We start from the raw sequence: 15,667 nt of genomic DNA on the forward strand, positions 1-15,667 counted from the left end.
AAAGAGCTTGTTTTATTAATACAAGTAAACAATTCATTTACGATTATTTAAAGAGACATAATTTTATTTATTATTTAAGTCTCTTAATTTCGGTAAGTTTTTATTTATCTACTAATTTTCTTAAATATATTGCTAAACATAATCTAAAGAAAGCGAGAATTAATCGATACGGAAATTTGCTTACCGTCTGAAATATTTCAAAATGTAAATTTTTGTCTGAATAATTAGAAAGCTCTTATTGTTTTTTTTCCAGAATTTCTTTACTGATTCATATACTTTGATATATGTAAGTAAAATATTAATGATTTGCCTGCATATAAAAATAGGTAGTATAAATTGCGTAAATATTATTTCATAACTGGGAAACTTTACATAAATAGAAGCACGTTGCATACACCATTTGTCATTATTTTATTTTGTATGTAAATTATAATAAATTATATCCGCCTTATAAGTATTAATGTATTTTATTATTGGTGAGTGTGTATGTGACGTGGTTATGAAAGAGCTTTGATGTATGTAGGTTTATATATTGTACATATTATGCATTATTAACTCTATTGTAATATTGCAGAGTTCATGTGCGTGCGTTATTGTTAGTTCAAAGATCAAATTATTTCCAAAGAAGAGAAAGTTTTGTGAATCAAATGTCTAAGAATTTGGCTTTACTAAAAAAATGCACCAGGAAAAATATTTAATTTATGCGCATAAAGATGCATACATGAAAGGAATCTATTTTCGTTCGCGATTTATTTTGTGGATGTCAGAGAAATCTGTTTAAAAATAGATAAAAAAAATTATGATTTTCAGCAGATTTAAAAAAAAAATGTACTTTTGAATCGTTTATTTTAATCGCCCATCTCAAAGCTGAAATTGATTCTGGTGTAAATGTTAAAATATCACATCCCTTTGTTTTGTTTGATTATTTGTTTACTACGTATGTAAAATTAAAAAAAAAACTTTTTATTTTAAACTTCGACGCTTGAGTTTAAAAGGATAAATATTTTAAGGACCTTCAGTAAACACAATCATATCCCTCTTTTTAAAATGCCTTCAGAAACCAAAACAATTATTTTGATTATTTTACAACATCGACCCATAATATAATATGTGTTGGGTCGACTTATATAGTTTACTTCTTTTCCTTCTTCTTCTTCTTTTAGTAGATCCTTAGGATCTGTTTGTGCCTCGTATGTCGCTCTTGGGATGTTGACTCCCAGCTATCTCTCCACCTTTTGGAGATCTGCCCGGGGGTCTACGTCCTTCAGGATTTCCTTGAAGGGCGATACGTGGAAGTCTGTCTTCTGACATTCTGTTTATATGTTCCAGTACCGCCTTCGTTGTCGTCCCCACCTCACGATATCTTCCATCTTACACATGCTCCAGACATCGGTGTTTCTTATAGTTTACTATAATAATAAATAAATAAAAAGTAAATACGGCACTTTACAAATTAAACAAGAAATACTAATTTTTAAAAAATATTTTAAAATATTAATTTTTTTCTATAAAAAAGAAATTTGATTGCTTATCAAATTATAAATTATAAGTGAAAAAGACTTAATATAGCAATTCCAACATGAGATAATTTGTGTTTAATAAATAAATACATGTATTTTTTTAGGTTTTTTTTAATGTTTTTGATATTTTCCAAATACATTTTGTAAAATAATTTATATAAAGCAAATTTTTAGGCACACATTATTCAATCTGACAAAACATAAATTATTATGTATAAAACGTAAGAATATCTCTTACTTCAAATAATAAAAATAAGTGTTTATATTTATATTTTTGTATGAATTACACAGCAGGCAAATTTGATTAAATCATTTTAAATAAATGATTTGGAAATATAAATAAAGTATTAACTTTATTGCAAATGATTTAAACCCATGTTTGCTGAGGAAAAATAATACTGGCGGTGTTCGTAATGCATTACAAGATCATGGTTAAATAAACGTAATAAAGTAAATGCAACTTTCAAAGTCAATGTAACCGCTTATTTTCTCTTCATCTCTCTAATGACGTCACGATTTCCTTCGCTGTTGAACTCTGTAGCTGTTCACAGTACTATTATACAACATTTCAAGGAAATTAAGCCTCGAATTTGTGGGATTGGTTTCTTGGATGTGGATCAGAATATTTGGGTTTTTCTCACTTTCAGATACAATGGTGTTATACGTGCGTCCTACGGCAAATGGATATTCTTCATTTGTATGTAAGAAATACATACCGCGCGATCTGAAACACGAGTATAAAGCATGAAACAAGAAAAATTTAAAGTCAGAGAAAATACTGTTAAATAATTATTTTAAGATTGAAGATGAGGGAGACCTAGAAGACATTAGCCGATAAACACCGAAAAGAAGCAACTAATATGTTTAAACATTTCTATCTAGACGGTTGCATTAAAGACAGACAGAGATGGAAGATGCTGCTGTAGAGATGGCGTTAACCCTCAATGGGAGATTGTCAGAAAAATAATCAGTAGAAGAAGAAAGCAATGCTCAGTTTTATTTTTGACACATATCTAGACAGAAATCATAACCGTTAGATTCAGTTTCTAGCCGCAATAATTCCAAATGAAAATATTGAGGTTTTTAATATTAGTTTTACTTAGTAAATATCACTATTTCTTTAAATATATTGTGATACGTGTTGCAATGCAAGCTGCGTCATTTTCAAATACCGTATGAAATTGATGCTGAATCCATTGAAACCCGTGTCAAAATAGATTTTAAGAAATAGTTGTATTTACCAAGTAAAACTGAAATTAAAAATGAATAGATATTACCGCAAAGTGACAGCCGAATCAATCGATGAAAATATCAATACTTTTTATGGTATTTTTATGTTTTTTTTTTAATTGTTTGGTAACGCCGTTTTTTTTTAATGTTTGGGTTGTCATTGAAATATATTTATGTTTTTAAAAAAATTGTTTGGTAACGCCGTTTTTTTATGTGTGGGTTGCCATTGAAATAACATTAAACTTTGTATTTATTATTTAAAATATTTTTTAATATGTGAGTCCATATTTGTTTATTAAAATAAAATTTTAATACGATTCGCGGTACTTCCTAGACGTGATATAATACCACATGTATAAATGGCCAATGAATAAATTATGTTATTAATATTATCTCGTATTTATCTCAGAACAGATTAACGAACTTATATAATAAACAAAATCACATATAATGATTACTTGCCGTTTGAAAGTGAGTAGATTGTTCGTGCATTCTCCTAGCATTAAATTTCATTAAAAAAAATTGAGACAATATATTAAATATGTTCGTAATAAAATTATCATCTTGAGTCTAGTTTAATACAAATAATAAATTATATAGTGTACAAACAAATATATTATATTAATTATTGAGTGATGTGTGAACCAAATGTATGAATCACAAAGTGGAATGTACGAGTAACAATGGTCGGGTCGTGAAAGGAAACAAAGTTGTTTAAAGAAATCCGTTCTCACCCAATCCAGTTGTTGTTAACAGTCGGTGTTATCACTTTTAATTGCGATTGTGACTAGAAATCGTCATTATAATCACATGTTGGTAAATTAATAGTACTACATTTTTTAAAGCAGAATGTAGGGCGATGGAGTAACACGGAATGTATTTGTTAATATAGAAGATAGCTAAGAGGTAATATACGTTTTCATACTATAAAATGTGTCAGAAATGAAGACTCTAAGAAGCATATTTGGCAAGAGTCTAGAGAATACGAAACACTAGGATAAGAGAAATATGCGAAATTGAAAATATAGTTAGGTGGGTAGGCAATGAAGAAGTCAATGGTATGCGCATGCGAAGATAATGGAACCATCTAGACTCCCCAACATTACACAACCAATCCCAAGGTATATGGCTCCCGGACAAACCACCAAAGAGATGGATTGACAGCTTGGAATCGACATCGTAGGAGGCTAACACCTCTTAAAAACAGGCCACAAGGCCTACATCAAGAAGAAGAGGGCCATCTACATCAATGGCACAAGGCGTTCCAAGAAAGACGACTTCCGGGAAGACCACCTAAGAGATGGATTGACAGCTGGGAATCGACATCGCAGGAGGGTAATTCCTCTTAAAAACAGGCCACAAAGCTTATACCAAGTAGAAGAAGAAGAAGATGAACTAAATGAAACAATGAACTAAAAAAATATAGTCTAAAACGTGAACTTACTAAACCGAACGTAAATGAAAAAAGAACTTTTGAATAAAGCTTTTATTTAGCAAATGAATTAATTGCTTAAACGGAAAGAAATCTTTTTCAGATAAGGAAGACTGATGATTTATTTTATATAACTGAATAAGAACGCTTAGGTGTCACCAATTTTGATCTAAATTTTTTTAACTTTCCAGTATAATTTATGCTACCCGGGAAACTTCATATTTTAATTTTTTTTAAATCTCAGTTTATTTATTGTAAAATTTATTTTTAGTAGATTGAGAAGGAAATGTTTCACATTAAAACGAAACCTAGGTTTATGGTCAACCTTTATTTTGAGTTGAACATGACACATTTAAAAGCAGTTTGAGAATTCTCATTGAATTATTAATTTGATAAAATTTATTATCCACAGTGTTTTTTTCTTCCTCATTTCATGAATATTATGCAAAGTTCAGAAATTCATACAACAACTTGAGATTTCCATGAAACTTCGTATATAATAGGTAATAAATACTAGAAAACATATCTATTATTATCCTAATTCGAGTATTGAATAATGCATTCTCATAAAAAAGAATTGTTATATAAGTTGTGACAAAAATTTAAAAAAATATTATATTACAAATTTCATATACATAAATAATAACTTACAATTCTTTTGTTACGTTTATCTACAAATTTGAATCTAAAAAGGTATGAATGAGCCTTTCAACGTTTGTTTTTAAATTAAGGTTTCACAACATTTATTTTGCTGTTATCATTTCAACCGATTTCGAGATTCACTTTGCCTTAATGAAATAAATTTCATATTTTATTTTAAAAGTTTATAAATATGTTAAAAAAAATGTGTTTTTAAATATTTTATTAGTGAAGTTTATAAATATATACGTGCCAAAAAGAAACAACGTGAAATATGTATACAAAAAATGTACGTTGATACGTAAAATAGTTTTGTAAAATACGTAAGCTCAGGCAATAATTTCTGCCAAATATTGGATTTAATTAGTAACAAAGTTCACACCAGTCTGATGATGTCGGTTACGACGAAACAGCAAAATAAAATTCATGTGGAAAAAATTACAAAGTTGTTATTTTATTCTATAAGTTCACAATACTTTGAATTTTCACAAACTCTGAGTTTTATGGGTAGTTTTTTTTTAATCTGGGAATTTATTGTTCTAAACTGTCATTGGCTAGTTTAAGTGATTATAGCTTATAAATCGTGTTGTTAGAGCATGTATTGTAATTCCAACGTGCCGGGGAAAAAATATGACTTTGTGCTTTAACTCGTTGAAATCGTTAAGAAAGTTTCAATAATTACTCAAATAACCTACGAATGAACTGTTTAGTTGCATTAGATTGTTGACTAGTAATTTCCCATGAATATGGGGATGCAGCGCTCGTGTAACAAACGTCATCGAAGTTAAGTTGTTTTGAGATGAATAGTTATGCGAATGAGCACGACGTTTTGTTCCAAGACTCGCACGCGAGATGAATGCAAAAGGCGATGAGATGAAAGTAAAAATAATGCAGAACCGTCAGAATCAGTGAAAGTTGAAGCAGGGCTACCAAAATAAACTGGCATTGTGGCTTCGATTCCCGCCGATTGCAAAATAAATTAAAGAAATATTTATATTCAATTGGTCTAAGTGTTTTTGATGTATTTTTCACATCTTTCCTTATCCTTACTGTCATACCTGCAGACAAACCTCTAAAATATAGTATTTGGGATTTAAAATAAAATATTTGATTTTGTACTCTTAATTTAATATTCCTACAAATGTCCCTACATTTTTTTAGTACCTAAACTGTTTCGTATTTTTCATATTCTACTTGATATTTTTTTACTCATATTGTATGTATAAGAGAAAAATATATTCATATTGTGTTGAGAATAAATAAAATCTAGTTAAGAAAAAAATTATCAGTCTTAAAATAAAAAAGATACATACGTTTCAGGTGTGAATTCTCCCATAATAAGATCAGGAGAATCAATTTCTGGACATCTTCCGGTTATGTATTTAAACCAAGATTCACACCTTTTACCATAAAAGCCTTTTTCTGAATTAATAGATTCAGCAAAATATACACCAGCTCTTCGATGACTGCAGCTATCAACAGCTAAAAAATAATATATTAATTTATATTTATAATATATCAATAAAACCCATATTAATTAATATAACCCAAGTATTTAAAATATTATGAATCTCTTCAAAGTATTATTTAAACCTTTTTAAATTGAAAACATTAAATAAAAAAACACATAAAATTTTCTTCAAGGCACAACCCTACTTTAAACGTTAAGCATAAAATAGACACCAACATTCTAATTTGTTTATCATATATGTAATAGCATTAGAGAAGATTTGTAAACCCCGAGTAAAGGCAAGACCAATAATAATCAAAATAGGAGTATTCTATAGGAAGTGTGTATGAGAGATGCTTTCTAGAACACGTAAGACTTTTTTTGACATGTTGCTAGAAGATAATGAGACATCCAACAGAAAGTGGTGATCACTGGGAATGCATAAAAAAGGAGGGAAAGATTCTGGAGACCAAAAATAGGATATAGCATGACTGAGACTTGAATGGATCCCTTCACTGATCAATGTCCAATATTGCTAGGTTTGGAGACAGAATATTCTCGCTGTGGAAGTGGATTAATAAACCGCAAGGCTCATTAATGATAATAATAACTCACAGAGCGTTTAGAGCATTAAAAAATAGGGCTTGAATTTCATCAGCTGTACGTAAATGAAATTTAGAGTGTCAACCATAGATTTGTATTTTATAATTTTGGATATAAAAGAAATATAAGTATTTGTTACTTGTTGCAAGGAATGCTGCACATTTTATCATGATCTTTTTACTTGAAGTGCCTATGCATAATTTAAAAATTAATCATGATTTTACTTTTATAAAGCATCATATTAATATTTATCTGGATTTTTTACTTTTATTATGCATCATTTTAATATTTATCGTTTTTTTTACTTTAATTGCGATCATTTTAATATTTATCATGATCTTTTAATTTTATTAAGCATCATATATTATTGTTTATAGCATTATTATTGTTTTGCAAATTGTACAAATAAATGCGAACATCGATTTCAATCGACAAGATTATACAGGTAAGTTCGTTTTTCCAACCCAAAATATGAGTCAGGAGGTATTTTTTTAATTACCTAACGTCAAAGTGATTCTGAAATCTAGGTACTGCTTATGCAACGCCGCTTATTACGTTCGTAATTAGGCTCCAACTTTATAAGTTTTATAGCCTATTCCCACTTGTCACCGAGTTTACTCTTTAATTAACTATAATATAATGTATTTTTTAATGAAAATTTTAGGCAAAAACACTCGCTATGCCAGGAGGTAAGGAATGGTCAACAGTTGAAATCGGCTTGGTTGAGGTCATATTTTGATGTTGGTTGGTTAGTGTGCTCGCCTAGCGGATTTCGTCAGAACTTGTCTGGCAAAACTCTCGTGAATGTTTTAAAACTTACTGAACAAGGGAAACGAATGTTAACGCTGTCGCTAGATGGCATTACGATAAAATTAAATGTATATTATATAGTAGTTATAATTATATAAACATATTACTAATATAATATAACTAGATTATATAATGCATAATATTGAACATAAAAAAGAAACCCATGCAGGAATAGATAGCATCATCTGAAAAGTTGAAGCCTAATTAGGAAAATGATAAGCGATGTTGCATAAACCGTTTGGTATTAAAAAAAATATTTAAGTATGCAAGGCTTTTAAAAGAAAATAAACTGCTTTACCCAGTAGTTAGGGAGTAGACGGTAAGTTAAAGATTCCGACATTGAGTCCCGAAATAATGACTTATATTCACAACATTTTGAGGATCAAATTACAAGTTGCATTAATTAATAAATAACATGATTTCAGGCGTCTCCCAGTATATAAAATAATTCGGTTAGGATCTTGAATACATTCAAGCTTTCTCAAATAACCATAGATGCTGCTACGAACTCAAACATAAAGCTGCGTGAGATTTGTGATATACTTATGTATGAGTTACAAAAATTGAGTAGTTTGTTTGTCAATCATGGATAGAATGGTAAATGTTACAAGTGAAAAAAGTAATTACTTTATCCAGTCTATGGGAGGTCGTAACACCTCTAAATACACAGTCTTTTATATTGTTCTTCGTTGTTTTTTAACAATAAAATTCAACTAAGTAGACTCAAAATATGAGTGTTTGATTTAACATTTAAAACATAAATTATAATGGAGTTCTACCAATTAAACTCCAATCTATAAATAAATAAATCATATCGCTCACTCCTTTCAACAACGTCATAAATCAAAAATCGAAAATTTTCAGTTGTGCATGTTTTCGGAATGCCCAGAAAATGTAATATTTCCCAGCAAAAGCGGCATATTTTTAACTTCATATTTACCCGCTACAGGGCAGAAAGTGTTGTTTTTGCATTTTAAAGAAAAGGTATTGTTTAATTATTATTTTAAATGAACCAAATATTTTACGAATTTAGAAAAAACCTTCAGGTTTTACCTAAAAAGATCTGTTGCACACTAAAAAGCTCAATAAGTAGCTTGATATTTATTTTTAATGCATTTTATTATATTCTTAAACTTTAAACGATCTCCTGAAAACTCAAGTTTTGTGATTTATGACGTTGTTGAAAGGAGTAAGCGATATGTCTTATACATGATACAAACTGACATCACACACATTTTTTGCGCTTTAAATAATTTTAAGTACATTTAGACTAATATTTTTCCTTAAGTGACAAAATAATTCTCATAAGAATGAATTTCTCATAAATAAATTATATTAAAAATAAATCCAGCTATATCACATAAATTTTGAAGAGATAGATGGCAGCACTCAGTATTTTATGTGGAATATTAAACTTTCCTTCAATTGGAACGTTCTTCTTTACAATTGAAGAAAAGTTTATCTGGTCCAACTTGTCTTTATTGATAGATATTGAAAAAATAAGGCTTCGATATTTTATAATTTTGATTTGTGAAAACAGATACAAAATATATTAAAATAGCTGATATAAGTATATTATTTACAAAAAAAAGATTCAGGTATAATACTAGTGAGTTCATGCACACTTACAAATTTTATCTTGAACTCTTTCATTAATTGATTCGGCAGTCACTTTGTGGTCAAATTTATCAATTTTTAATTTTTTTTTACTCAGTAAATACCACTATTTCTTAAAATCTATTGTGACACGTGCTTCGATGCATTGCGCATCATTTTCAAATACCGTATGTATCTGAAATACGATGTACGGTATTTGAAAATTATGCGGAATGCATCGAAACACGTGTCACAATAGATTTTTAGGAACAGTGGTGTTTACTTAGTAAAAAAATTATAAAAATAAAATCTTCTTAAATCTAATCCCAAAAAAATGTCAGTTACACCATTCAGCCAGAAATACAAGAATTTGTGAATGGATATTGTATTATAAATTTAGGTTTTATAACTTATCGTAAAACACGTCATTAAAACAGAAGGTATGCAAAATACGATTATTTTGAATGGTTTGTAATTTATATGCATCGTATCCTGAGAAGCAGCCAATATTATTACCTATTTATTTTGCAATGGCTTTTGCAGTTATTTATTAGGTACTCAAACACATATAAAGATGCTTACTCATGTTCGGAATTCCACGACACCCAGATTGTATGATTCCGCCATTGACATAAAAGTCCACGTGTCCTGCTCCGTGCAGAATTCCTTTCATCAAAGCATTTGTATGAATTACGTCTACGAATTTCGCATCCGTGATGTCCAATCTCTCCTTTACGTCCTTTGTCACGAAAAGTGGCAATGCAGGGTCCAAACCTAGAAGCATTATATCAATTTTTATTAGATTTATATTATCCACTGATACTTCGTGGTGGAATTGCATTTTAATATATTATTAGATTAAAACCAATATTTTTAGCTTTTCCACTTTATTTTTGCCTGCCTTGTTTTATATATAACATAACAATTTGTATAGCCTCCCACCAGTCTGATGGTGTCGGTAACGACGAAACCCGGTCGCTGGTCAAATAAAAATAAAGTGGAAAAGTTAAAAATATTGGGTTTAATCTAATAATATATCAATTTTAATGTTTTTTTTACGATATAAGTTTTGAAAAAACGATAAAAAATGCAAATAGGACATTATAATAATATAGGTACGTGACTGATCGGCTGTCCAAATTTAAAACACAGTAAGGGACATTTTTTTTGTAGTACGTTTTTTTTGCATTTTTGGACTAAGTAGAGTCTACTTAGTCCATAAATGCAAAAAATAACGTACTACAAAAAAATGTCCCTTACTGTGTTTTAAATTTGGACAGCCGTGATGAACCTTATCATAATTTTATAACCGTTATGTTACTTTAAAACAGTTATTACTTTATGAGAATCATTAAAAAGTAAGAACCTTTTCAAAGTAAGCTAACGCTGAAGTTCAAAGATGTTCCTCGAGGTTTCCACTCATCATATTCCTGTATGGGTACAGTATAACGTTGCGGGGTAATTACTACAACTAGGTAATTCTTCAATAGGCTTTGTTAAGAAATTGAAATATAACTTTATAGCAATCATTAAAAAGTAAGAACCCTTTCAAAGTAGCCTATCGTAATGGCCTAGCACTGAAATTCAGAGATGATCAAGATTTACACTCATCATGGTCCTGCTGAGAGTACAGTATAACATCGCAGGGTAGTTACGATAATTAGGTGCTCATCAATATGTTTTATTTAAAACATGATTTTTTCAATATTTTTTTTCAAGCCGCTTGGAATATGTAAAAATATCGTGGGATTTATTGTAAACTATCTGGTATAAATATTTATTTTTAAAAAGTTAAGTGCATATTTACAAATCTTTTTCCATAAATACTGGGTTTGGTCCTCAAGTGATAACAGAGACAAATAACTTTTTAAAGAATGGAAACATTTATTTCTGGACAGTTTTATGTTATAAATTTTGTAAAAAAATTCAAATATTGAGTAATATGTATGTTCAGCTATGAGCAATAATGAAAGAATATAGTATTCCTTTAAGCTTACTAATGACAAGTCCGAAGCCTTGTAACTATAGACTTCCGTATTCATCAGACTCCAAAATATTCTTTATTTCTGTTATAAACATATTTTATATCGCGACGAATAATGATATTTTTACAATTAATTTTTGCCTCTATAGTGTAGTGGTCAAGGCATTTGGTTATGCTATGCTATGCTGGAGGTCCCATATTTAATTACCAGGGAGGTCAAAAAAAATATATATTTTTTTTACTCATATCTATTTAATACTACCCGGACTGATACGTGAAGCGTATAATTAATCAACTTGCCTTCATACAATAAATATTTCATTAATTTGATGCAGTGCCTTATGCACCATTGGGTGCAGATGAGGGTAAAAAGTGAAGAATTTTCAGATGTATCTGAAAGACGATATAGAGGGGAACTATGCAGGGTGAAAAAAATGTGTTATTTTAATTTACCCGTTATCCTCTCCAGTTTTCCCGATTGGATCCAATTCGCGATGGCTCCCGACGCGTGGGCGCCCAGACTCAAGCCCACCACGTGGACGGACTGGAGTGGGATCCCTCGAACCTTCACCAGTTCGTCTATCAGCTGGGCGATACACCGTCCCACGAGAGGGATATTCTTCGTGGCGCTCACATAGCATGGTTCCTCGACCAAAGGACTGTAGTCAACTGATATAACGTTACTGTCACATTTCTTTAAATATTCTGGAACAACATGAAATAATTGAAACGTTTACATCCAGCCGTGTATAACTATTTTAATAAAAATGTAAATTTTCGTTTGAACAAAATCTCAATTCTCATAAAAACTAATTCAACCTTTGAAATTATTGTACAACGTTACATTTAAATTCGCGCGTGTATTTATCCTCGTATACCTATGATAGATAAAAATATTTTTTAAACAGCATTTTACCGCACAGGCAGTGCCATCTGTTGAACATATCAGTGACACATGTAATATTTAATATTCTTCATAGCGGAAAGGTGCTGTCACTTAACATTTTTATTTGTTTTGGATTGAATTGTTATATATTTTTCATATTTGCTTTGTTTTACAAACATGAAACATTGGATATGTGTGTGTGTGTGTTTTTATTTTCGTTCTTTTACATTTAACCAGACTAAGCAACACTTTACTTTTTTAAAAAATAGTATAAAAAACAGTTTTAATTCATACAACTTAACATTGAAAATGATGTTCAACAATTAAAATTTTACTTGGATTATAAACTTGCGTGCTACACGATTCCTTATTTGTCAATTTTATGTTATTTTTTTTTACCGTTTAAAGGTTTCTCAGTGATCAGTTTTATATTTTGTTGCCTGATCAAGGAATATCAAAAAATAAAATAAAAATAAACCATATTTCTATTTTTCTTTACGCTGATAGCACACTAGCGGATATTGAATCTGGGACGAATGTTGATAAAAATTCCTTACCATTATACTACATCAGCAGACAATACATGCATTTTAGAAAAGTTTTAATATAATCTATAAAACAAGCTTAGTCCAATACGAATACTTATGGTTTTATTAACCTGGTCGAATATCCGTATTTGGATCAAAGTCTTTACTTCCTGTGTATCCGTGGACTAGAATTTTTACTGTAGCGTTTGGTTTGAAACTGGCGGTTTTAATTGAGTTTGGATTAAACATCGATAACTCATACGGATTTTCCTCGATGCACCTAAAACATAAAAATTTAAAACAAGGTTTGGATAGAGGGGGTAGATGTCATTTTATTTATGAGTAACGTAAAAAGTCATAAGTCTTTGTGTAGAGCTTTACTTGACTGTACGACGTTCTTTGGAAGATTGGTGGGAAAAACCTCTTATATATTAATAACGAAAAGCAGTTACTTTATCTCCCACCTATTAATCTAAATAATACGAGCATTAAGGTTAAAGTAGGTATTTAAAAGATAGAAGCGAATCTTGTCAACGCTAACGTTATCTAAAAGGTCCTCATTTCTGTTCTAATATATTCAGTTCAACAAATTTTCATGATCGGTTAGGAAGATGTTATATGAATACAATGTAATGTATGATGTAATGACACGTGTATTACAGTAGATTTTAAGATTTAATGGTATTTACTAAGTAAAACATTAATTAAAAACGAATAGATTCTACCGCAAAGTGACTGCCGAATCAATTAATGAAATTCTGAAAAGCCCATTAGGGGCTTAAGATATAATTTTTCAGAAATTGTCCGCTTCTTCAGGGAAGTGATTAACATTTTTGGCAGTTATGATTGGGTCCCGGGCTCGATTTAGTGGGGGATGAAAATAAATGCAAGTGTTACGCTCCAAAATAATTAAACATTACCATGGATTGGTACCTACCTGAAGCTGGTTTTGGTACACAGGACTGATCCTCCTTGCCGTCATATAATAATCGATAAAATTACATTGCATTGCATCCATTTGATGCAGTGTACTATGCATTATTAGGTGTGAATAAGGGTCGAATGTAATAAATTGCATTAATGAAGTGTTTTTTTTTTTTTTCATATTTTTGAAGCAAGGAAAAAATAAATAACTGAATTTGCATATGACAATAAAAATGCAAAAAAAAATTTAATTGTTACTTACTTGTCATACAACCAGAACGTTATATTTTTGTTAGGACATTCTAACTTTGGAGTGATGCACTTCTCTGTATCAAACATTAGTGAATTTCCATGATGAAAAATGAAAACTAAAAAAATATAGGCAGAATGCATCATTTCGTATTTGTATCGTGTTTTAATTTATAAATTAATATAACCTGATACAAATATAGCAATTTTCATTTTAATAACGAAAACAAGCTTGTTATGAAACGTTTGAGAATTATTAGTACTTAGTTCAATTTATACGTATACAGTGCGCATTTAAGTAAAATAAGCGATTACACCTCACGATACACACATTATATTACTACTGTCAATGAGTCAGTATAACGTTATTTTTATAAGCGATTTATAATGAGAACTTGTACCTAAGTGCAGGGGAATAACAGATATACGAGTAGGTTTTTTTTTTCAATAAAAAAAATCACACTGAAAATCTTATTGCTTATCGATATTTCCAAAGCACAAAACGTCTTTTGTGTTTACCATATATTTTTATAATTAGATTTTTATATTTAAAAAAAATCATACATATTTTAATACGAGGTATCAAAAAACTACCAGGGAAAAATCGTAAATAATAATTTTTATTCCATATAACACATTTTTCAGTTTATGGTCGGTTTATTATTCGGTTTAAATAATAATAATAATAAAACCCTTATCCGCACCCCAATGGTGCATAGGGCACTGCTTCATATGAACACAGTGTTATCTTGATCGTTTACACACGAAGGAAAGGTGATCAGCCCTCCGCTTCAGGTACCAGTCCAGGGTAATATTGAATAAATATTACAGTGAAAAAATCACTTATATTTATTTGATCCCCCTGGGAATCGAACCCGGGACCTCCAGAACGGTAGCCGAGCGTGCTGACCATTACACTACAGAGGCGGACAAATACAAAAACAAACGTGTCGGTTTAAATAATATAAAATTTAATGGGAAAAAATCGCTCAATTCTGTTATTACATTAAAACAAAAACGCCTAAGACATTCATCTAAAATGTACATGAAAACTCAAGAAATATGCGCACAAAGTGGATTGTATTGTGGTCGTTTTTTAACAGGTTTTTATCATATTGTTTGTTGCAAAAAATCTTTTAATTAAAATGTTTCAATTCTAAAATCTATAGTGTAAATAACTGACGCGAAAAGTATTTTTTACCATCTTTTTATAAAAGAAAGTTAAGATTCGTTTTTACTTAATGTTTCGGCATTCACTTTGTGGTAAGACAAGATGAAAGGTTTAAATTGAAAAATACTTATGTATGTTTACATTTAGACCTGAAGATGGAAGCATAGCTTCCGAAACTAGTCGTTATATAATAAACTCAAGTGGTATTTTTTTTTAATTTTATTTTTATACTAAGAAAATGGTTGAAAATAAGGAATATTAAAAATATACGGTATTTGTAAGTAGAATACAAAAAAACGTCGATAATATGAATGGTGAAGTGCTTAATTAATATAGGTTGAATTTGCTTAGTGACAATAACTGGTGTTTTACCGGAACCTAAGTAATATTATTATTATTAATATCATTAATTTATTATGTTGTCATCAAATATTTTGCCTCGAGGCAACTAAGCGTTTAATTACAAATAAATTTGTCACCGACATACATTCCAGTGACACTGGTAAGGTGCCATCGCCATAGGTGTTCCATGATAACTTTACAAATTTGATAAACAAAAATACACGAATTTGAAGCGATAATATATTGAATAAATAAAAATAACACAAAAGCGCATATATACAAACAAATTAGGTCATTGCAATAA

General features: G+C 29.9%; 1 protein-coding gene across 2 annotated transcripts; it reads right to left on the reverse strand.

Annotated features, from left to right (window-relative positions):
- Positions 1–1,321: 1,321 nt before the first annotated feature.
- Positions 1,322–14,198, reverse strand: LOC148303333 (pancreatic triacylglycerol lipase-like). 2 transcript variants are annotated; one of them, XM_088270113.1, is made up of 6 exons: positions 13,864–13,994; positions 12,809–12,957; positions 11,718–11,969; positions 9,863–10,054; positions 6,135–6,303; positions 1,322–1,409 (listed from the first exon to the last, which is right to left on the reverse strand). In XM_088270113.1, the coding sequence occupies exons 1-6, from the start codon at positions 13,992–13,994 to the stop codon at positions 1,400–1,402; spliced, it is 903 nt and encodes a 300-aa protein (XP_088126239.1). In that variant the 3' UTR covers positions 1,322–1,399. The 2 variants fall into 2 exon arrangements, with proteins under 2 accessions (XP_088126239.1, XP_088126238.1); XM_088270112.1 differs by lacking the exon at positions 1,322–1,409 and adding an exon at positions 1,611–2,244 and having other exon boundaries at positions 13,864–14,198.
- Between the last annotated feature and the right edge of the window lie 1,469 nt (positions 14,199–15,667).

This window comes from Brachycentrus maculatus, unplaced genomic scaffold (assembly GCF_059751285.1).
Source record: "Brachycentrus maculatus isolate JH-2025_06_01 unplaced genomic scaffold, ASM5975128v1 h1tg000372l, whole genome shotgun sequence".
Taxonomy (NCBI): Eukaryota; Metazoa; Arthropoda; class Insecta; order Trichoptera; family Brachycentridae; genus Brachycentrus; species Brachycentrus maculatus.

Bases quoted from the DNA above. Each gene is read 5' to 3' on its own strand.
- LOC148303333 (XM_088270112.1), bottom strand. From the start codon at position 13,997: ATGATGCATTCTGCCTATATTTTTTTAGTTTTCATTTTTCATCATGGA. The intron at 6,304-9,862 runs GTAAGCATCTTT...ATTATTTTTTAG, and splicing joins TCGTGGAATTCCGAACATGA to CTGTTGATAGCTGCAGTCAT. The intron at 2,245-6,134 runs GTATGTATCTTT...CTCGTGTTTCAG, and splicing joins GGAGAATTCACACCTGAAAC to ATCGCGCGGTATGTATTTCT.